Source organism: Callithrix jacchus, chromosome 12 (assembly GCF_049354715.1).
Source record: "Callithrix jacchus isolate 240 chromosome 12, calJac240_pri, whole genome shotgun sequence".
Classification (NCBI taxonomy): Eukaryota; Metazoa; Chordata; class Mammalia; order Primates; family Cebidae; genus Callithrix; species Callithrix jacchus.
The window spans coordinates 51,007,276-51,031,105 of NC_133513.1; the positions used below are offsets into that span (position 1 = coordinate 51,007,276).

Sequence of the window (23,830 nt, forward strand, 5' to 3'; positions counted from 1 at the left end):
GTCAAGAGTTCAAGACCAGCCTGCGCAACATGGTGAAACCCTATCTCTACTAAACAGACAAAAATTATTTGTATTTTTGGGATTACAGGCCGTGGTGGCGGGTGCCTGTAATCCCAGCTACTCTGGAGGCTGAGGCAGGAGAATCATTTGAACCTGAGATGGAAGGTTGCAGTGAGCTGAGGTCGTGCCACTGCACTCCAGCCTGGGCAAAACAGCGAGACTCCTCAGAAAAAAAAAAAAAAAAAAAAAAAAAAAAAAAAGGCAGTGATTTAGAACAAGCTGCTTCCCATGGGCTTCAGGTCAAAATTGCTTAATGGGCTTCCTGGATAGGTTGGGCATCCTAATGCTGCTCTGTGCCAAGCACCTGCAGCCCCTCAACCTTAGCTAGAAACTACAGGACTCCCACACTCAGCCTAGGGTCTGCCTCTAGCGCCACGCCCCAGCAAACAGGGGGCTTCCATAACAGCAGCGGCGTGTCTGGAGCCTGAAGGTCTTACCCATCTCCTCATAAATCTCTGAAGTAGGTAGGGGCTGGCAGGGTGAGAGGCGAGAGACTGGGAGGACCATCAGTCCCTGGGGGGCAGTGTGGGATGGGGCGCTCCAAGGGCTGCTCGGATGGCTCTGCAAGCTCGTGCCCCTGTGGCTTCACTCTGTCCCCACCCATTCCCAGGTGTCCCCTAACTGCCAGGTCTGCTCCCTCACACCCGCCTTCCTCATTAACAGCAGCAAAATTAGCTTTCTTTATTAAGAAGGAAGGATCTTGGAAAAGGGAGTCGTTTAGAAAGCAGCTGGGGTGGCTACGGCTGAGTGGGGAGAGCACCCAGCTGTGGTAGGCTGGTGCATCTGAGAATGGGGGACTCAGCCAACAAGCACCCAGGAAGCACCTGCTCCAGAGGCACCTGGAGGGCCCTCATGCTTCCATGGGGTTTGGCCTGGCCCCTAGATCCAACGGGATTATTCCCCACTGCCTGCTTTATATCTTAGGGATCTGTGAAAGGGGCTCTGGGGCTAAAAGGGGTGGGAACACCACTAATCTAGGCCAATTTAAAACACAACACTGGAGACTCAATGTCCCCTGCTGAATCAAGAAGGAGCCAATGGGTTTCCCTTCCCAGGACCACCAGTGACTCTTGAAACAGGGCTGTGGCCCTCCCTGCATCCCCCTGTGCAGGGATAATGTTTGAGCCAGGCTGGGAGGAAAAAGGCTGTTGTCAGGTCAGGATGTTTACTCAGCATCTCTGCTGCAAACAAAAGCCCCTGGCACAGAAGTCTTCCACACTCCCTAGGCCTCTTTCACCTGGGCTGTTTACCCTCAGCACGTCCCAGTCTCGGGCCAACCCAGGGTAGGGGCATCCTCACTGTAAGTTTCACTGTCCACCTAGAAAAATCAAGGTCCCTAACTCTTTCTGGCTATTTCAAGTCTGCAGGCAGACCCTCCTCCAGAGAGTGAGGAGGAAGGTTCCAAGCTGGAGGGGCCGCTGCAGCTCATACATGGACGCTGGTGCCCTCCCTCTTTGTAGGAGAACGTTTGGTGGATGCCTGTGAGCACAGAGCAGCCTGTTTAGACTGGTGCAGTAGTGAGGCTGCTGTCACTGAGAAACACTGATGCTGAAGAGCGCTGCAGTGACAGTGCTGGCTCCCACCCACGTAAGTGCTTTGTATGCAACAAAGTGCAAATTCTTCTAGCAGCTCCACGAGGTAGGTATCACTATTATTATTACCTCTGATTTACAGATAAGAAAACAGAGGTTGAACAACAGCTCGAAGCTGGTCAGTGACAGAGCCAGGATGTGATCCAGGTGGTCTAGCTGAAAAATCTGGTATCTTTCTGTGCTGGGACTTCTTTCTCAGTCCACAAAGGGTTAACACCATAACTTCCAACCTGCACTGAGGACCCCTCAGGCCCTGGGTTCAGGGAAGGAAGGCCAAAGTCTCCATGTTTGGCTAATACTGACTAATCCTATTGCTCTAGTTAAAAAGAACAAAATACTAGCTAAATTGAGCTAGAGGGGCCTGGTGCTGTATGGCAGCTGCAAGGGCCATGGGTAGTGGGGGAGCAGAAAGTCTCTACTCCTCGCCAAGTCCCCATGCCCCAGCATTCAAAGGGTCACTGGCACCAACAGCCTCCTTTCACTGATGAGGAAGTCAAGGCCCAGAGAGGGCAGAAGCTTGCTCAAGGCCACAGAGCACAGATGTGGCAGTGTGAGCAGAACTGAATCCTGTGAGCATGGAGTGCCTCATGCATTGCTATCCCCTGGCTTCCTCTGGCCCAGCCTGAGGACCCCCAGAAAGTCCTGTGAGGCGGGGTCTGACTGGCAGTGGTGGTCTCAGCTGTGAAGCTTGTTTTTCAGAGAGACCTGCTCTCACCCCAGTGGGCATGGTGTTCTCTGTGAAGGTCCTACGAGGTACAAAGACTCCGTCCCATAAAGGCCAGTGAGAATGGCTGGGGTGCTGCGGCCCTCTGTGGGCTGCCCAGGCCCTGCCACTCGACCCATGGAGGGGCACGGGGACACACTTCTGAGGCCACTCGGTCATCCTGGCTGCCTACACCTAGACCCCTGGAGCCAGGGGACCTCACAGGTCAGGGAGCCCAGCCTCATGCGACAGGAAGGGAAACTAAAGTCCAGACACAAGACGGGGAACTTGGCCAGGTGTGGTGGCTCACACCTGTAATCCCAGCACTTTGGGAGGCTGAGGCAGGACAGCTTGTATCCAGGAGTTCAAGAGCAGCCTGGGCAACATAGCAAGATCTCATCTGTACACAATTTTTGTTGTTGTTGCTCAGGCTGGAGTGCAATGGTGCGATCTTGGCTCACTGCAACCTCCGCCTCCCAGGGTCTTGCAATTTTCCTACCTCAGCCACCCGAGTAACTAGGATTACAGGTGCGTGCCACCACACCTAGCTAATTTCCTTTTGTACTTTTAGTAGAGACAGGGTTTCACCATGTTGGCCAGGCTGCTCTTGAACTTCTGACCTCAGGTGTGCTTGGGATTACAGGGGTGAGCCACTGTGCCAGTCCCATTTGTACAATCAATCTTTTAGTATGGTGTGATGGTACAGGCCTGTGACACCTAGCCACTTAGGAGGCCAAGGTGGGAGGACCATCTGAACCCAGGAGTTTGAGACCATCCTGGCCAACACAGCAAGTCCCCATCTCTAAGAAAAAAATTTTAAAAATTAGCCTGGCATGGTGGTAGGCGCCTGTAGTCTCACTTACCTAGGAGGCTGAGGTAGGAGGATCGCTTAAGCCTGGGAGGTCAAGGCTGTAGTGAGCTATGATTTTGCCACTGCACTCCAGCCTGGACCACAGAGCAAGACACTGTCTCTAAGACAAAATTAAAAAAATTTTTTTTTTTGAGATGGAGTTTTGCTCTTCTTGACCAGACTCAAGTGCAATGGCGTGATCTTGGCTCACCACAACCTCCGCCTCCTGGGTTCAAGCAATTCTCCTGCCTCAGCCTTCCGAGTTGCTGGGATTACAGGCATGTGCCATAAAAAATTTAAAAAAACAAAAAGAAGACAGGTGGCTTGCTCAAGGTCATGTGGTGAATGACATTAGTTCCACAAAGCAACTGAGTCGCCCTGAAAAGCATCCAGCCTGCTGGCCATAAAGCAGGACAGGCTGACTGGGGATCTGCTGGAGAAGGGGTCTCCGTTCCTGGCAGGGGATGGGACCTGAAAGTTCTTTCTGACTCCGACCTCCTCTGAAGCTGTGGGGCTTCCTCATTGGTGAGATGAGGGAGAGGCCTGCTGATGTGAAACCTGCTTCGCTCCAGGACCTGCTCTCCCACCGTCTCCTCCGTCTCCCTGTCTTGTGCTATTCCCTAAGCTCAGGGGAGGGAGAGGGTGCCCAGAGGGGCTTCTCTGCCTGGCTACTGGAGGAGGTAGGGCCTGCTTCTGAAGAGGAAGTGGTGCGCGGGCCCCTGGGGCCGGTCCTGGGGCTGCTGTACCTCAGCATTCTGAAGTCCCAAGAGGTGAAGCGAGGGCAGGGCAGGGCTAGGCTGGGGGCACTTTAATTGTGCCTGGGCTGCTTAGAAGGTAGTATGGCAGAAATGTGTCCATTTGCTGCTCCTGGCTAAGTGGTTTTTAATTTATATTCTCAAAGTAAGCCTGATCCAGGAATCTGGAGTTTGCCTCCAGAGGTCACCCAGGGGATTGCAGCAAGCTGGAGGGTTCAGGCTGACACCTGGATGGGGAGGGTGCAGTGCGTGTGTGGGGTAGGGGCAGCTGCCTTGCCCCACCTGGGTCCCTTGGGATCTCTGACCTCCCACATCCCGTTCTTCTCCATGGGGCAGGGCTGGGCTGAGGATGCCTTGGGAAAGGGGCACTGGCAACAGGGCCCAGAGGCTCCCAGGGAGTCTGTGAGACCAGCCTGGGACTGGGGTAAGCTGCTCCCCCTCCCAGTGGCCCTGTTTGTAAAATGGGAGTGGTGACTCCTCCCCTGCCCACCTCAAAGGGTCTTTATGAGGATCCAAAAAGACGGTGCCTCGGGAAAATGCCCTGAACACTGCAGGTGTTGTCCATGACAATCCCCACTACCCTCCACCAAACTCCTTCAAGCTGTTGGCTCTACTGAGCTCTAAGGGACAGCCCGACTCAGCTCACTGTAACCGTGACCTGGCTGCAGGGGTGTGGGTCATTCCACCAGATGCATGCCTTACACAAGGGGCCAGGGGGCAGAGGCCCAGGAGAGTGGGCACTGTCTACATAGCCTCCCCTGCCTGGGAAGCCATGGTGTCCTCTATCCAGCCAGGTCTCATGGGACCTACCTTCCCTGGGCTCCCTCCTCCAGGAAGCCCTCCATGATCCCTCCATTCTGCCCTCCAAAGATGTTCCCCTTCAGAGCTCCTGCCCCACACAAATCATTGCCCCTCACTCTACTGCTAAAAATCCTTTAAGGCTCCCCACTGCCCTCCAAATAATACCCAGACTCTTCTGGCTTGGGCTGTAGGCCTGCATTAGCTGCTCTCTCTGCCTCCTTCCTCTGCCTCATCTCTCACACCCGTCTCCCTTCCATGGCTCCAGCCGCCTGAGCCTTCTTTATGTCCATAAACAGGTCAAGCCTCAGGGCCTTTGCACCAGCAGTTCCCTCTGCCTGGAGCACCCTGCTTTCTCATCCTCCCAAGGAGGTCATCTCCTCAGAAGACAGTTCCTGCCCTGTGCTCTTGCCCCCTCTCCCGGAGCTCTGGCATGTGACCCTGTTTACACCTTTGCGGGTTTAATGTCAGGCTCCTCTTGGAGGGCCAGCCTCTTGAGAGTGGTCCCTCCAGGGCCCAGCACAGGGCGTGGAGTCAACAAGAGCCCAGCGAATGTTCATTGAATGAATGCATGGACAGGAGGGCCGAGGTGGGGCCAGTTCCTGGTCCAACCAGGCCGGCCAGGGCCACTGTCTGATTCAGTCTTGAGTCCCCACATCCTAGACAGGGTCAGGCTCGGGGCAGTGTGTTGGAGACCATGGCAGCCTGGCTGGCCACACATCCTCCACCATCAGCTGGGGTGGAAGTGAGGGGGCTCTGGCAACATCTGTCCCTGCCCACAGGGCTTAGCCTGGAACCAGATCCCCACAAAGAGGATTAAGGGGGCTGGGGGAGGGAGAGGGGACCCATGGGCTGAAGGATGAGGAAGACTGGGCAGTGCAGGTGGCTGCCTGATTTGGCCTGAAGGCCTGAGGGAGCCAGATGGTGCTAGTTTCTGACAAGCAGAGGAGCCCCAGGGGGGTCTTGGCTGCGTCCCTGTCTAGCATCCCTAATGGCCAAGGGCATCCCCTCTGGAGGCAGGCAGGCCTCGGCTGGAATCCCAGGCCTGCCTCTAAGGCTGTGTGCCCTTGGGAAGTCAGTTACAAGTCTGCTTCCTCCTCTGTGGAATGGGGAAGGTTGCAGGCCAGGCTCACTGAGGGATTGGGTGGGACACCATATTCCATGAGCGGCTCCTTGCTAGGCACAGAACAGACGCTTTGTCACAATGGCTGTGTGACCACTATTTCTTCCTCTTCAGGCCAAGGCCATGTGGGCCTTTGTCTCCTTGCAACTTTTCAGGAAGTCTGGTGCCCGCAGGCCATGCCCAATGTTCCCGCCTGGCTAGGCATCCTCCTGGTCCCTCCTCTCCCAGACTTGGGATAGGCAGGCTCCCATGCCATCTGTTTACCTACATTCCCTTCCGTGCAGACTCAGGGCCTTCTGAGCAGCTGCCCCCGCCTCGGTCACCAAAGTGTCCTCACACTTATGGACATAGGCCACATGGCTGAGGACATTCACAAGCTTCCAGTGACTTCCATGGTGCCCTGTGGGCTGGCAAGCTCCTTAGCCTAGCCGATCACATCATAAACCCTAGGCCTGGTGTCTGTGCAGTCGGCAGCCTCAACCCTTCCGGTTCTTTGCATTCCATTGGGCCTCTGGCCTTTTGCAGATGCTGTTCTGAGTGCCGAGAGCACTCCTGCTCCCCTCCATGGCTTGGTGGGCTCCTACACGGATGGTGGCTCCTTTCCTCAGTTTTCTGCTCCCCGCCCCACCACCCAGGCAGTTCAGGATCCCCTTTTCTGTGCTGCCTTCACCGCCCAGGCAGTTCAGGATCCCCTTTTCCGTGCTGTCTTCACCGCGCACATGATTTTCTTAGTCACTTCTTTACACATGTGCCTCCTCCACCACGGAGGAAACCAGGCTTGATGAAGCCTTATACATCTTCCATTCCCCCGAACTTAGCAGATCATACATGATCAATGGGAGATCAATGAATGGCTGTTTGGCTAGATGGATGGATGTCAGAGGGGCTCAATCAATGCTTACCTGAATGGATGGATGACTACAAAAGAAGCTCCATTCATGTTTGCCAAGTGAACGAACGCATGAATGACTGCATAAAAACGGCTGAAAACCCTGAGTCTCTCTATTGTGCTTATGATAGAACGTGACCCATAAAGTGAGCCTGTGTCTTTCTTATCAAGTGTGGGAACCCACACAATCCCTAGGGACTGTGCCTCCTCATCAGCTCCAGGTCCCCTGGGGGTATGCACTCTGGGGACACACCCAGTAGGGCCATGCCCCAGCACCAGTGTCTTCCCAGCTCTCTCGCTGGTGTCACCCCCCCAATGTGTGACAGCCTCTCCAACACCTGGACAGGCACACTAGCCCTTGGCCGACCTTCCTGGGCAGGAGTGTAGGCGGACAGTGTGCAGACTCACCGTCAGACAGCCCATCAGGCTCTGTTCGAAGGGCCGCTGGAAGGCGCGTGGGTCTCCACACCAGTCCAGCAGCTCTGTGGCGGCATTGTGGAAGTTGGCAGGATTCTGTAAGTGCTGTGGGAAAGGAAAAGGAAGTGGCTGAGGCTCCAGGAATGAGGCCAGCACGGGCAGCGTTGGGGGGTCTGGGGCAGGAAGACCCCAGCCTCACTGGGAAGGAGGTTCATGGAAAGGGGTAAAGGGGTAGTTGGGATCGTTGAGTGTTCTCATGCTTGCTTTCACCCCCTGCGCTCATGCCTGCCCTACCTCTCCCCCCACCCCGGTGGATTAGTAGTCCCATTGCAAAGACAGGAAAACTGAGGTCTAGAGAAGGCTGGTGACGTCAGACAGCAGAGTGCTTTTCGGATGCTGGTGGGGGTGGGGGCAGGCAATCCCTGCAGGGGTCTGGGGGTTCTCCCCCTGTGACCCCGGAGTCAGGACAGGCTGGCCCTGGAGATTCCTTCCTGACTATCCTCACCTCCCAGCTCCCAGCACCAAAGCCCAGGTCTGGGCTCCCACCAGCTCTGGCTTTGGAGCCTGCTCTGCCATAGCCACATAAGATGAGGGATTGGGGGGGGGATTAGGGGGGGCCACAGCCAGCTGGGAGGGTGAGGAGCACACATGACTAGACAGTTGTCACACTAGGGTCTGCTGTGTGTGACTTACTGGGCCCTGTGCCTGGATCCGCTCAGCCTGGATCTGCTCAGGGCTGCTGGCATGGTTGGGAGGTCAGCCTGAGCTCAGGCCCCTGTCAGGTAAGAGTCTGAGTCGACGGAGACTAAATTCTGGTGCCAGGGTGCCCGGGCCTCCTGGTTCTGCTTCAGGCCCAGGCTGCAGGGCTGGTAAGGTGGGTAAGGTGCAAAGTGGAGGGGTGGTTCCCATGGCCCCCTTCACTCTTAACTGTCTCCCCAGGCCCTCTGAGTTGGGCACTGAGTCCAGGAGACAAATGATGTGGCTAGGGGCAAGGAGCAGATTAGAGGCAAAGGTGAGATTCTGGGATGAGGCTCTTTCCTCATTTGGCTGTAACGGGCACCTTTGGAGGTCCTGTTGCATTGGTGCTGGGAGAGACAGCAGAACAGGAGCCACATAGGGCAGTCCTTCCATTCTACCTGCAGCAAGAGCCTGCCCCAGAGCCAAGGCAGGGAGGGCCTTAGGAGCTGCAGGGGGCCCAGAATCGGCAGGGGAGCTATGGGAGCCCATACTCTGCCTTCACGCCTATGATCCAGTGACCTAGCATGGTCCTCTCACCTATCGGAGCGTCAGTGGCCCCATCTGTAAAATGGGGATGACAGAGCATGGCTTGGTGGTGGAACTTTTATTTCTTTTGCTTAAGGTTCCATGACTGTTGCTACAGTGCCGTTCATGCAAGGCAAGATTTTAAAAAATCGGTGGAGGAAAGTGAAATGAATGAGAATGTCCTCCTTCCATGGAAGTAAAGAGAGAGAAAGAGATGTAGGGCGGAAGAGGACAGGCAAGTCACAACAAAGCCCCCCATCACAGGGCCACAGTGAGGCTTCAACAAGATGAGGCTTATATGGCCCCTGACAAAGTGCCTGGCGCATGGGGTGCTCCCACATGGGGCTGCCCTTGGCCCTGACTCTGTCTCCCAAAGGCTCCCCTGGAAGCACAGCTGCACATGGCTGCTCTCAGCCCCAGCTCCTTCTGCAGAGGTGACACTCCCTGCGTCTGACCTGTGCAAGACAGGAGGAACCTCAACATATAGAAATAAGCCCTTTGAGAGGGTGGTGGCGGGTCCTCACCCCTGCCTCCTGTGCCCGTTCTCTAAAGCATGCCCCTCAGAGGCCACAGCTGGTATCTCGGCTCCATGTGGAAAGTCATGCCAATTGGCTGATTCCTGCCCACCAGCTGCCCCTGCTAACTGAGTTGTTCCGTTTATTTCAGTGATGTCACACCCAATTAACAGGGTCGAGAGCCACTGCATGCTGCCTCAGAGCTGCCTGCCCCCAGCTGGTCACAGCACCCCACTTTGGGGCTCTGGGTGCATGAGTGGCCTCTGAGGTCAGTCTCAGAAGCCCAGCCTGGTTCTGGCACCTGAGTGCTCAGCCTTCAGTGTCTCACCAGTCTCTGGGACCCTCTGCCCTCACCCCAGACAACTTGCGTGGCCTGTAGGCTATGGGTACATCTCACTGCTAGAGAAAACATCAGGTATCCCATTTGATGGCTTTTTTCTTTCTTTCTTCTTTTTTGACAGGGTCTCATTCTGTCATCCAGGCTGGAGTGCAGTGGTGCGATTATAACTCACTGCAGCTTCAACCTCCTGGGCTCAAGCGATCCTCCCACTTCAGCCTCCCAAGTAACTTGGATTACTGGTGTGCACCACCATGCCTGGCTAATTTTGTTGTTGTTCTAGATTTTTTAATAGAGCTGAGGTTTTTCTATGTTGCCCAGGCTGGTCTAAACTTCTGAGCTCAAGCAGTCCTCCCACTATGGCCTCCCAAAGTGCTAGGAAGACCCTGCTGGCACTTCGGTGGGAAGACACTGCTGGCATTTCGGTGGGAAGACACTGCTGACACTCTGGCCTTGGTCAAGCCCCTCCCCTCTCTGTGCCCTTGTCACCTACTTCAACCATGAGGTGACTGAAGTGCACAGAGAGACAAAGTGGTCTAGTGAAATAAGCAGGACAGACATGGTCCAAACCCCATCTCAGTCGCTGAGCCAAGCAGCCCAGGACATGTGGCTGCACGTCAATTCCCTCATCTGTGAAATGGGACGTGACAGCATTCAGGGCTGCTGCGAAGTTGCGAAACCACGAAGAACTCATTACAGAACAGAACCCAGGTAAAGACTACTATTGCTATTGAAGCCAGGGCCTGTCCACTGTTCCCTGTTTCTCTTGAGAGCCTCTTGAGGGGAGAAGCAGCCTCCTGTTTACCTGTGCAACCTCAAAGGCTGGCACAAGGCTGGGCCCCATGGGAAATGACTGAGGAGGAGTTAACTGTCTGAAGGATGGTGTGTCTGCTGTGTAGACCAGCAACGTGGCCACTGCAGAATGGGCCCCAGTTGCACATGGAGGAAAGGGGCCAGCGCAGGGCAGGGTGGAGCTTAGCCAGCCATTGATGGACCGGGGATGGGAGCACATGTTTGAATCATAGGCAGAGGCCTCCCTAACTGTGGTTGTTACTGGACACTGGTACTCCGTTCCTCACCAGAAGGCCTGCCTATCTCTATAATTCCTCCGAGGAACTGGGCTATATCCAATGGCCACTGAGTCTGCTGGAGCAGGAGCAGGGCATACCAAAGCCTTGAAATGATGAATTCATCTTATCAATCCATCTGTCTACCAGTCCATCTGTGAATCAAATGATTCATTCATTCATCCATCTATGCATGTATCCATCCATCCATCCATCCATCCATCCATCCATCGATCCATCTATCCAAAATGAATCAATTCATCCATCCGTCTGCTTGCCAACCCACCCATTCATCCATTCACCACTTTATCCACCACTCATCCATCCCTTCATTCATCTACCTATGTACCCACTCATCCAGAAGTTAATGTATCCAGACACCCCACCTACCTGTTCATTCATCATCTATACATGCCCAGCTATCTAACTGTCTGCCCATATGTCCATCCATCCATTCCCTTACGTATCCATCTATCAGTCTACCCCTCTCCTCAGCCCACCCAAAATAGTTGATCCCCACTCTGAGCTGGACACTATGCTAGACTCCGTGATTGTGAGATGAATATAGTACGTCCTCTGTCCCCAAACCCGGTGGGAGACCTGATGTATTCCTACAGGGCCCATAGCTCCAGGGAGACAGAGGAAGTTAGGTGAGATAGCTGGGTGCCCAGGAAGTGTCCAAGCTCAAGGATGGGGTACAGATGCTCAGAAGGGCTCCTGGGTTCAGGGCAGCTGCTGAACAGGAATAAGCTGATCTGCAGGGTTCTCAATGTGGGCCTGTTGCAGAGGGAGCACTGGTCTCCCAGTACCAAAAGGCTGAGAAGGGGCAAAAGCAGCTGAGATAGAGGCTGCAAGGGACATGGCTGCAAGGTGCAGAGGGCAGGGGTTGGTGAATGCCAGCAAAGGCTACAACCAAGGTGAGGGCAGGAAGGGAAGGCTGGTGGAGAGGGGAGGGAACCACAGCCGTGCCAGCCCAAAGCCTGCACAGCCGACACATCCGTTGTCCCAGCGTGTGCAGACATGCTTGCCTTTCTCTTCCGATGAGGTTACGGGATTCCTGAGAAAACAGTCCCCAGCCATTGAGGCTGCCCTCTAGGGCAGCTGTGAGCAGACAGATGTCAGCACTGAGCTGTGTCTGACGGGAGGAGTGGGAGGAGGGGCATGGAGTATGCAGGGAGCTCTGGATGGCCCAGGAGGCATCTGGGCAGGTTGCTCACACTCACAAACGCGCCACTGTCTGGCTCAAAGGCAGAGCCCTCTGTGTGTGTGCATGTGTGTGCTGGGGCAGGTGGGGAGGGTGGTGCAGGCTCTGACATGTGCTGGTTGAGTGTGCATTCATTATGATGCCCATTTTATAGATGGAGGGAGGCGAGGCATCAACTTAAGGCTGCAGAGTTTGTAAGTGGTGGAATGGTGACTGAGCTGTGTGCTATGCTGTGAGGGGCTTCCGGTGGGCCTCTGCCCAAGCTGGACCCAGGGAGGGCCAAGGAAGTGAGGTGCACCGTAATCTCTGGTGATATGGAGCTGGGTGCCGAGAGGAAAGAGGCTGACAGCATGTCTCAGCAGGAGTGGCATGCCTGCTACGTGGGGGGCTCAGGCACAGGAGACTTGAGGATCCCATTGGGGGGGCAGGGTGACTGCCACTTGAGCCAAGGGTGGGAGAAATGGGCTGAAAGGCAGAGCTGAGAGAGAGCCCTGCAGAACCCTGATCAGGAGGAGGGGGGGTGGGGGAGGAGGGAGTCTTGGTGTCTGGTTTCTATTCTGCCACTGTGGGCAGAGGCGCGTAATTGGCGTTTGGAAGAGCCATTTGGTCTGGGTTCAATCTGTAACAAGTCTTCTTCAATTTCCTCTTTGCAGACCCCACATGGGCTTCAAGACTGCTCTGCTTGATGCTAATGAGAGGACATGCATCCCTCATTCCTGAAGAATAAATAGCCTCAGTTCCACGGGGCAGGCACCTTTGGGAGCCTCCTTCTGGGTCCTGGCCCTCAGGAAGGGAAGGCTGGATGGGGAGGGACTGTGAGCTCTATCTTGCTGGAACCCGGGGCCAGCAGCCCACGCTGGTTGCCTGAGCTTCACGTTAAGCTGATCCAGGCCAGGGGCCCGAGCCCCAGCACTCCCTTCCCTGTCACTGACATACTGAGGACAATGGCCACCACTGCCATTAGCTGATCACCCACCGCACACCAGGGCTGGGCCACGGGCGTCACCTGCAACATCCTCACAGCGTCCTATGAGGTAGGCCCCATTTGACACATGAAGAAACTGAGGCTCAGAGAAATGGAGGACCAGCTTGAGATCCCACTGTGGGTCCAAGTCGTCTGACACCAAAGCCCATGCCCCCCTCCCTGTACCCGGTCCTTCCAGGAGTGAACAACATTCCTGGGTCTGTGCAGGAAAGCTGTCAGCTTGGGCTGCCAGAGCTGGGCCCAGCGGGTGGGCACGTCACTCCTGGCCACCACTGGGGGGCGCCCCTGTGAAAGGTTCCCTGCCTCCCCGTAATCCAAATAGAGGAGCTCCTGGGCAGCTTACTTCTTGGGATTGGTATGGGCTTCAGCAGGGTGGGGACGATGGCACTCTCTGGAATGAGGTCTTCACAGCACCAGAGGGGCTGAGTGGACTCAGGCTACCCCTGTCCCCTCTCTGTACTTGTTTCCTTTCCTGTAAAATGATACAATTTCCTTCTCTTGTGGGATTTTCTTTTCTTTTTTAAAAAATAAAAATGAGGTTGCCCAGGCTGTTCTCAAATTCTTGGCTTCAAGTGATCCTCCTCCCTCAGCCTCCCAAAGTGCTGAGATTACAGGCGTAAGCCACTGGGCCCAGCCGATAACGGGTTCTTATTTTTAAATAAATTAGTATTTTTTTTTTTTTTTAAGTGAGATAGTCTTGCTGTGTTACCAAGGCTGGTCTCTTAAATCCTGGGCTCAAGCAATTGTCCTACCTTGGCCTGGGATTAAAGGCGTGAGCTGCCACACCCAGCCTGCCGCACCCACCTTGCGGCTCTTTTTTTTTTTAAAAAAAAAAAAAGAACAACTAGAGCAAAAGGGCAGGGAGCTTAGGTCTGGGAGGGAGGTGGTAAAGGGAGATGGAAGTGCCAGGTGCTTCACTGCATCCTTGTACACAGACAGAGCCCAGAGAGGCCACAACACTGGTCCAAAGTCACACAGCTGGGAAGGGTGTGGGAAGGGAAGGGACCAGGCAGTATTTTAGTTCCCAGGAACTAAAACCCGGGAATGTGATTCCAGCATCAGACTGGTCGGTGCCAGCATGCCAACAATGGCCTCACAAGATAGATGGTCAGGAAGCCCCAACATCCACTCCACCAAGCACCCACCAGATGTCTATGCTCTGCCTGCCCCCTCGGCCCCACCCTCGGAGTGTGCCTCACTCCCACACCCACCTGCTTGATGCACTGTAGTCGGTCATTAGTCTGCTGGATGTGCCTGTCCATAGAATTCATTCTGGCCGTTTCGCTGGGTTCTACCCGAGAGCCATGAACGTTGTCCAGCCTGCGAAGAGAAAGGAGAGGGTGTCACTGGATCATGTCAGGCCTGCCAACCTTGCACCAGCCTCCCAACTGCCTTCTGGCCACAGGACTGGAAGGTTCCAGAGCCCTTTGCTGGGCCCTGTGGGTCCACACCTGGGGTACCCCCTTGGGCTGAGGGCAGGAAGTGCTTCTGGGTGCTTTCCATGTGTGGCACATGTGGGCACTGGGCAGGTATGTCCACCGGGGGGAAGGAACTGCACAGACAGGTGCACACATTTCTTTTCTCTCTTTTTTTGTATTTGAGACAGAGTTTTACTCTGTCACTAGGCTGGAGTGCACTGGTGCGATCTCGGCTCATTGCAATCTCCGCCTCCCGGGTTCAAGTGATTCTCCTGCCTCAGCATCCCGAGTAGCTGGGATTACAGGTGCCTGCCATCACACCTGGCTAATTTTTGTACTTTTAGTAGAGATGGGGTTTCACCATGTTGGCCAGACTGGTCTTGAACTCCTGACCTCAAGTGATCTGCCTGCCTTGGCCTCCCAAAGTGCTGGGATTACAGATGTGAGTCACTGCGCCCAGCTAGGTACACAGATTTTTGTACGTGCATGTGTGTTTTGGCTGGTGGAGGGGGTGGAAATCCCCCTTGGATTCCGGGTTCAGGGTTTGGCCCATGTGTGTGTGTGTGTGTGTGTGTGTGTGTTGTGTATGTGTGTGTCTATCTGTGTATGTATATGTGTGTGTGTTCATACGTGTGCAGGGGAACCCTCCCATGACAAGCTTCAGTGCACATGTACTCTAAGTGCAGATGTCAGGTGGCACCTGCCCTCCCAAATCCCTCAGGCTTTAGAGTTCTTCACAATTTACAAATCACTCACAACTCTTCTTTTTTTCACTTTACCCTCCTGGAAAAGGAGGAGGACAGGAATGAGCACCACACCCATTTTCCAGATAAAGAAACTGAGGGTGAGAGACAGAAAGGGAAAAGGCCAGGGTGGCACAGTGAGCAGTGTCTGAGCCCACACCAGGAGCCAGGGTTCCCGACTGCCAGCCTGCGGTTTCCACTGTACAAGGCTGGCCGTGCGAGTACAGGGATGTCCCGGCACTAGGCTCACCCTTCCTGAGTGCGGGAGAAGGGAGCGCTCAGGGATGCTAACCTGAATGGGACTTTCCTCTGGATGACAGAGCTAAGTGGAGGAAGCTCCCTCAGCTGGAGAAAGCCCCAGAAGTCCCCAGGCTGCTCCGGGGAGGACACACAGCAATGGCAGAGATCTAGGTAAAAAGAGGAAGGACTGCACAGCCCTACTTCACCCACTGCCCAGAAGTCCAGGTCCTTGGGCCAAGGCAGAAGTCTGCCTGCTGCCAGCTCGGTTTGCCCTCCTGCCCCCAGTGGACAGTTCAGACTGCAGAGACCTGGGTCTGACCCAGGGTGCTGGACAGGAGACGTGGGGCCCAGGCCTTCTCTGCTACCCTGCCACACTCCACATTAACAATACCTCATCTCTGGCCCCGTCCCCCAGGACTTTTCATGTGCTGGACAGCTGCATTCTCTCCTTTCTTACCCACTCCGTAAGGCTGGGATCATCTGCATGTTACAGATGCGGAAACTGAGGCCGAAGATGTACACATCCCTGCAGCTGGTAGAAGTGTAGGTTGTGTGTGCCTGCCTGTCTGCTTTCCACGCACCCTCACTGAGGGAACCAACACCACTGCCTGGGCCCAGCCTTTAGAAGTCCTGTTCCTCCTTCAATGGCTTTAAAGGATGTGCAGCTCTTGCTACAATTCTTATTGCTCCGTGTGTGTCCGAAAAGGTCATTTGTTTGCATGGTTCAAAAATCAGAAAGTCCACAAAGGTATCCAGTCTTGGGTCCAGGCCCCATCCCCAGTCCCCTGGTGCCCTTCCTAGGAGAACCAGTGCCCTCAGTCCCCCTTCCGGAGAGTCTCATCTAGAAGCAAATATCTACACACACTATCCTTTGCCACTTTTTTTTTTTTTAATTATTTTTTGAGAGGGAATCAAGCTCTGTCAACCAGGCTGGAGTGCAGTGGCGAAATCCTGGCTCACTGCAGCCTCCAACTCCTGGGTTCAAGTGATTCTCCTGCCTCAGCCTCCTGAGTAGCTGGGATTACAGGAGCATGGCACCACGCCCAGCTAATTTTTGTGTTTTTAGTAGAGACAGGGTTTCACCACGTTGATTAGGCTGGTCTCAAACTCCTGACCTCGTAATCTGCCCGCCTTGGCCTCCCAAAGTGCTGGGGTTACAAGTATGAGCCACCGTGCCGGCCTTTGCCACTTTTTAACCAACATAAAACAACAGCATTCTAGACACATGATTTGGACCTTGCTTTTTTCTCCTCTTAATGATGCATCTCAAAGTTTATTCCGCATTAAGACCTAAGGAACTTTTCCATTTCTTAACGGCCGCACAGTATTCCCAGGCATGACGGAGCGTTATCCAGCTAACATCTGACCATCGACCCCCTGCCAGCTGCTGTTCTAAGGCCTGAGGCCCCAGACAAGGCCCCTCTGCTCAGGGGACTCCCACTCCAGCCTGAAAGGAGGGACCCTGGAGCTGTTTCCAAACATTTATCACTGCACTGCTGCAGGAGTCACTTTCACACTGGAGCTGTTTCCAAACATTTATCACTGCAGTGCTGCAGGAGTCACTTTCACCCTGGAGCTGTTTCCAAACATTTATCACTGCAGTGCTGCAGGAGTCACTTTCACCCTGGAGCTGTTTCCAAACATTTATCACTGCAGTGCTGCAGGAGTCACTCTCACACTGGAGCTGTTTCCAAACATTTATCACTGCAGTGCTGCAGGAGTCACTTTCACACTGGAGCTGTTTCCAAACATTTATCACTGCAGTGCTGCAGGAGTCACTTTCACACCAGCTGTTTCCAAACATTTATCACTGCAGTGCTGCAGGAGTCACTCTCACACTGGAGCTGTTTCCAAACATTTATCACTGCAGTGCTGCAGGAGTCACTTTCACACCAGCTGTTTCCAAACATTTATCACTGCAGTGCTGCAGGAGTCACTTTCACACTGGAGCTGTTTCCAAACATTTATCACTGCAGTGCTGCAGGAGTCACTTTCACCCTGGAGCTGTTTCCAAACATTTATCACTGCAGTGCTGCAGGAGTCACTTTCACACTGGAGCTGTTTCCAAACATTTATCACTGCAGTGCTGCAGGAGTCACTTTCACACTGGAGCTGTTTCCAAACATTTATCACTGCAGTGCTGCAGGAGTCACTTTCACACCAGCTGTTTCCAAACATTTATCACTGCAGTGCTGCAGGAGTCACTTTCACACCAGCTGTTTCCAAACATTTATCACTGCAGTGCTGCAGGAGTCACTCTCACACTGGAGCTGTTTCCAAACATTTATCACTGCAGTGCTGCAGGAGTCACTTTCACACCAGCTGTTTCCAAACATTTATCACTGCAGTGCTGCAGGAGTCACTTTCACACTGGAGTTGTTTCCAAACATTTATCACTGCAGTGCTGCAGGAGTCACTTTCACACCGGCTGTTTCCAAACATTTATCACTGCAGTGCTGCAGGAGTCACTTTCACACTGGAGCTGTTTCCAAACATTTATCACTGCAGTGCTGCAGGAGTCACTTTCACCCTGGCTGTTTCCAAACATTTATCACTGCAGTGCTGCAGGAGTCACTCTCACCCTGGAGCTGTTTCCAAACATTTATCACTGCAGTGCTGCAGGAGTCACTTTCACACCGGCTGTTTCCAAACATTTATCACTGCAGTGCTGCAGGAGTCACTTTCACACTGGAGCTGTTTCCAAACATTTATCACTGCAGTGCTGCAGGAGTCACTTTCACCCTGGCTGTTTCCAAACATTTATCACTGCAGTGCTGCAGGAGTCACTCTCACCCTGGAGCTGTTTCCAAACATTTATCACTGCAGTGCTGCAGGAGTCACTTTCACCCTGGCTGTTTCCAAACATTTATCACTGCAGTGCTGCAGGAGTCACTCTCACCCTGGAGCTGTTTCCAAACATTTATCACTGCAGTGCTGCAGGAGTCACTCTCACACTGGAGCTGTTTCCAAACATTTATCACTGCAGTGCTGCAGGAGTCACTCTCACACTGGAGCTGTTTCCAAACATTTATCACTGCAGTGCTGCAGGAGTCACTCTCACACTGGAGCTGTTTCCAAACATTTATCACTGCAGTGCTGCAGGAGTCACTTTCACCCTGGCTGTTTCCAAACATTTATCACTGCAGTGATGCAGGAGTCACTTTCACACTGGCACGTTGCATGTGTGTAAGTCAGTCTACAGAACATAGCATCAGAAGTGGAGTTGCTGGGTCATCTGGGAATTTGCCCTTTTGAGAAGTGCTTTCTGGAGCTCTCCAGCAAGAAAGGAAAAGTGGGGCTTTTGCCCATATGTATTTCTTCCACCCTCCCTGCCAACCGTCCATTCATCCCACCTGCCACCCATCACACGTGTCACACCCTGACGTCCAATTTCTCCATCCATTATTTATCTATCGAAATGCCTGCCTGAGGAAGGAGGAGGGGGTAACGAAGCATCCACACAGAGCATTAAAAAAAAAATAAGTAAAAATAGCAAACACAAACCCCTGCCTGCTCCCGTCCACCCATCCACTGAAACACCTTTAGTCTCCACTTGCTCATCCGTACATGCTTCCACTCTCCCAAGAAGTGCTTTTTAATAATGACACTGTGTGAGGTGCCAGGCTAGATGGATTGGGCATGTGGAGATGACATGAAATAATTTTCTTGTGTTCAAAGAACTCTTGGTCCAAGCTCATGTTTACCTACTAGAGGACCATGTGCTGAGCTCTTCCTAGGAGTCAGGTACTGGTCCAGGCACCGCACAGAGAAGAGAAAGTAGTTACATCCCCATTTTACAGATGAAGAAACCAAGGCCTGGAGGTTACAGCTTGTTGGGTAGGAACCAGCTCTAGAATCCTGGCTTTCCCTTTACAATTTTCTGTCTTGAACAGGTCCTGGGGAGGGGCCAGGGAATGTATGTATCCATACAGGTATGTGTGCATGTGTTTGTGTGTGTGGTCCGCGTTGGCAGGGTGTGATCAGGGCAGCTCCACTTGCTACTTCTGTAGGTCCCCCAAGCAGGGGCTGAATTTGTCCGCCTGAGTTTACCCCTACAGACTCTCAGCCAGCATCCACATGACAAAGTCCCCTGGGGCCAGGGACAAACCATGGTGGGGAAGACAAGGACACAGAGAGCCCAGAGCAGGAACAAGCCAGTGCCACCTTCAGCAAGTCCATCTCAGTTCCTAACGCCAGCCCCGTCAGAGCCAAAGGACCCTGGTGGTCTCCCAGGCACCATGCGATACCTAGGCGGTGGTGAAGACCTGGGTCCCAATGGAGAATACAACTTTCATAGCCAGCTAGGACACAGAAACCCTTCCCACAAAGGCTTGGGTTGGCTCAGCTCCTGGCTGGAGGAGATGTTCGAAAAGTACAAAGAAACCTCATGCCTGCAGGCCTTCCTCCCTCTGTCCGCAGGCCACTGCCCACCAGGACGAAGGGCTACCGGTGGCCCAGGCAGCCAGCAGGGGGCGCTGTTGACAAACCTAAGTTCACTGGGGGCCAGACCTGGGCACTGTGGAGGTGCCAGGTGTGGTTCCCAGCCCTTTGTCTTCTCTCCCTCCAGTGAGCACCTAAGTGTCCCCAGTCAGGATGGGTTTTGAGTGGGCTTCTCTAGTTTCCTGGCCTTGGTTTCCCCATCTGCAGAACAGGATGCTGCATAGGGGCAACTCAGTGACCTTATCTCTGAAGAGGAGTGTTCCCTTAACCTTGTGTCCAGGGGCTGAGCCCTTGGGTCTGGGTAAATGCTTGTTGAATGAGTGCCTGGAGCCCCAGGCAGGCATAGGCACTTAGATCCACCCAGCTGGATGGAAAGATTCTGGGAATATTAAGGGCCAAAGGTGCTTTCAGGTCCCCTATCTACTCCTCTGCTCAGCTGGTTTTATTCTGAGGAGCCTGGAGCCCATCAGTGGTTTGTTCAAGGCCACAGGGCACTGGGCACTTGAACTTGGGAGGCGGAGGTTGCAGTGAGCTGAAATCATGCCACTACACTCCAGTCTGGGCAACAGAGTGAGACTGTCTCAAAAATAAATAAGTAAATAAATAAATAAAGAACAAATGGCCAGCTGATTACGGAGGCCCCTACAGGTGAGGTGACATTTTTAAAATGTTGAGGTTAGTGATGTAAGACTGGGGTTACTAACCCCAGGAATGGAGGAGACTGGAGGCTCTAGTCTCTGCAGTAAAAGGGTCAAAGGTCTAGAGGGCAAGGGGTCCCAGGCATAAAGAGAAGAAGGGTGGGCTGAGGGAGGTGTGTGATGGACAGCTTGTTGAGGGGCAGGCTGGGACCCTCCATTTGCTCAATACCTGCCATGTTCAGGCACCCTGCCAGGCCCTGTGCAGTGCTGATTTTCTTCATTCTTAAAAGGCTCAGGTGACACAGTCAGAAAGCTGCTGAGCTGAGATTCTGCCTTTCCAACTGTTAGTGTGCTGTTCTTTCCATTCCCCACGACTGGCAGTCAGAACCTCCTGGTAGTTCCCCGCCTTGGGCTGTGACTGAGCCCAAAGACATGCCCTCCTTGTTCCACCCAACCTTTCCAAATCCAGTCACCTGCGCCACTGGGCTCCCTGCACACTGGCCGGCTTTGGGAGGTGGCATGCACCTCGTGGCCAGCAGAGGTCGCCCTTCGCCACAGGAGCGCCTCTCGGCTGGGCTGCTGCCTCTGCCTCCCGACGCCTGGACTCCTTTAAGCCTTTACAAGTCGCTACAAATCCTCTGTGCCTGCAGCTCTAGAGCTCCCGACAACCAGCTCCTGCCCAACAGATCACTGTCAGCCTGGCCCGGGTGCACCCCTGGCCTCAGCCCTTTCTACTGCCCCTGAGTGGGGGGTGGGACCAAGCAGGCAACCCCCATCCTGGCTCAGGACTTCCATGACTCCTGGTTGGAGCGGCCAGGAGCCATGCAAAGCTAATCAGCATGGGGGATCAGGACCCTGCTCTGCTGTTGAATAAGGCAGAGCCCTGGACCTCCGTTTCGCTGCCTGCAAAGCACAGGATCGGGCTGGCCAGCCTTTGGCAGCCTGTCAAATGCCAGCCTCTTAGGATTCCCCGTGAGGAGATCCGGCTGTTCAGAAAACTCCATCCCCACAAGAGGAGAATGCCTGCCTTTGAAGCTGCAAAGCCTGTCCCAAGGCAAGTCCATGGGGAGGTCCAGGACGGTTCTTCCAGGGCAGCCAAGGCCATGACGCTGCCCCTTTCCGCAGCTGTGTGCTTCTCCTCGCACCTTACGCTTGGCTGGGCTTAGCTTGGCAAATGGAAGTTTTTGGATAGTGACATGGGGTCAGCTCGGTCTTCCCAATTCCTGTGGGGCATCTTTCAGGACCAAGCTTCCATTTACACTTCTTACCACCCAGCAAAGTGAGGGTGTCTACCCTAGGCGGCGCCTAGTGTAGAAGACCCGCTTAAAAAAACTTAGCCGCTGTTATGCACATAGGGTTGCTCAGAGAATAGACTCTTGAGAGCTGAAAAGGCCTGGGAACACCCACCTCGTGCCCTCAGGCAGCAGGATGGGAAGCGGAGGTGGGGAGAGGAAGAGGACAAGGAGGGCACCGTGAGCGGAGCTGGGCTGGAGACCCTCTGGCAGGTCCAGGTAGGGCCCTGGATATCTCCAGGCTACCAAGTCAGCAAGGAGAGAAACATCTCTCCTGTCTCAGCGGCTGGGGGAGGCAAACAGCCCACAGCGGGCTCCTCTCTGGACATGGGGATGAGGTGCTCCTAGCTGCCACATAGAAATGTGGAGCTCCGCAGGCAGCTGGCTCCCAAGGGTGGCAGCCAACCAGTCAACTGTCCGAACACAAGTGTTTTATTTTCCACCTTTGAGGCCTCACTAGTTTATCAGTCCACATAATGCCCAGACAGCCAAGCGTTTGCACAGCAAACTCGTGTGCACAGGCACACACATACGTGCCCCCTTGCACACTTCACAGCAGGTATGTGCACGTGCTGGATGCCAACATAGAGGCACTTGAGCACACACATCTCATGACAGCTTGCACAGGCAAGTGGGGGGTCCCCGAGGAACTGTGTGAGCAGTGGTGTGCAGAAATGATTCAATCACCGTGCACATCTGCAGCTCAGGTCCCCTGGGGCAAGCGGTGCCAGTGGCAGGAGCGGGAGGTTCTGCCTACAGCCTGAGAGCAGAGGCTGCGTTCCAAGACACGGCCAGGATGGAGAGCCTAGAGGGCCAGGACATCCCAGGTAGCACCTCTACCAGCCTCAGAATACCAGAGGGACAGATACCAAGAGCCCTGGGCTCAGCAGTGACCTGCCAACCTGCATGTGCCAGCATCATTTGGGATTCTCCTCAGCCTGGCCCAAGCCCCTGCCACTCCCAGCCGCATCCCTCATCACCAGGGTGGAGCTGCTCCCTGCCTCCCGGACTGCTCTCAAGATCACATCTCCATGTCTTTGCCTCTGCCTGGCCACCTCCCTCGCATCAGGGTCTGGCTCAACTGTCACTCTCTTTCTTGGTTTCCACTCCTATCCCCCATGTCCCTGTCACACACACGCATCTCAGTGACACTGGATCAGGGCTGAGTCTTTGCATCCATCTCCCCATCGGCTGCAATGTTTTCTAGTTACAGATCCCTTAACCTAGCCCAGGGCTCGGTACCCAGCAGGTGCTCACTAGATGGGTGAACAGGCAGGTGCCCGCATGTTTATTGCTGGGTATACATGAGACCCAGGGTGGTAAGAGCTGAAAGACCCATGACTCAGCCGGAATCCAAAGATCCTGGGACTCAGAGAGACACTGGTCACCCCGTCGAGGGCTCCAAAAGAGAGATACAAGTACCGCGGGTGGAACAAGCATGACTTTAGAAGGTCCATGGACAAACCTTTTACATTTTCATAGTGAAGTTTTTGGACTGATGAGCTCATGAATATTATTATTTAGGATGCAGTTAAATTAGGTAGCAATAGCAGACCTAAGTGAATTAAAGAATCATTTGAAACATAGTATGAATGGGATGAAAGTGACCAAGGTTAGGCAGGTGCTGATGTAGACCGATGCCTTCCTCACCTTAAAGCATAATGAGTGGAAGCTCGGAGAGGTGTGGGAGCTGCCTATGGTCATGTCACAGGTGGCTCGTGCATTCCCAAACCTCGGTAGCCTGCCCCAGGCACGCAGGCTGGATGCAGAGGAAGACGGTGGTGGCGAAGCAAGGACAGTAGTGTGGAGAGTGATTGTGTACCTACCTCAGCGAAGTCAGAAAGAAGGGCAGAGACAGGGGACGAGATGGGGAGAGGGATGGAAGAGGCAGCTCCGGGCAGCGGCACAGGGCCAGCTGCTTCCAGCTCTTAGCAGGACAACTGGAGCAGGCCCTTGGGCCTGCCTGAGTCACTGCACAGGGCGGGGCCCCTGGGTCGGCGGTGGTCCTGAGAGCCAGACCTCCTGGCTGTGAGGTTGCAGGAGGCCGCTCCACCTTCCTGAGCCTGAGTTGTCATCTGTCAAACAGGAAAGTACATCTCGTCCTGCCCCCACTGCGTTGAGGAGCTGAGCAAATGAATACTTAGGGGACAGTGTTTCAAAAAGTAAAATTCTGCATTCAGACCACAGCTCTTCAGAATTCAGTCCCTCCTTCCTCAACCAGGGCAGGGCTCCTGTGCCAAGGCTTGACACGGCTCCATGCTGCCTGACCACAGATGCTTTGGCTTGGCACTAAAAGCTTCCGGAAGGGTGGACCCACTTCTCTCCATGATCCAATCTCCCAACACCCATCCTTGTTCAGGGGCACACCCACTGTCAATGCTAATGGGATAACACAGTGCAGTTTTGGCATTTCAGAGCAGGGGCTTCATGAGGGTCAGCCCCACATGGCTATGCCGAACAACCCGCCCTGGGACACAGAATTTAATCCAGGAGTGACGGTT

The 23,830-nt window shown here is 54.1% G+C and overlaps 1 protein-coding gene across 11 annotated transcripts in view; it reads right to left on the reverse strand.

Annotated features, from left to right (window-relative positions):
- Nucleotides 1–23,830, reverse strand: part of ZMIZ1 (zinc finger MIZ-type containing 1) — a 241,271-nt gene that overhangs the window by 96,282 nt on the left and 121,159 nt on the right. For all 11 annotated transcript variants that reach the window (XM_078345481.1, XM_035267860.3, XM_078345479.1 and 8 more), the window contains 2 exons: nucleotides 13,770–13,878; nucleotides 7,179–7,292 (listed from right to left, as the gene is read on the reverse strand). In XM_078345481.1, coding sequence (XP_078201607.1) covers nucleotides 7,179–7,292; nucleotides 13,770–13,829 — 174 coding nt within the window. In that variant the 5' untranslated portion in view covers nucleotides 13,830–13,878. The remainder of the gene's footprint in view (nucleotides 1–7,178; nucleotides 7,293–13,769; nucleotides 13,879–23,830) is intronic.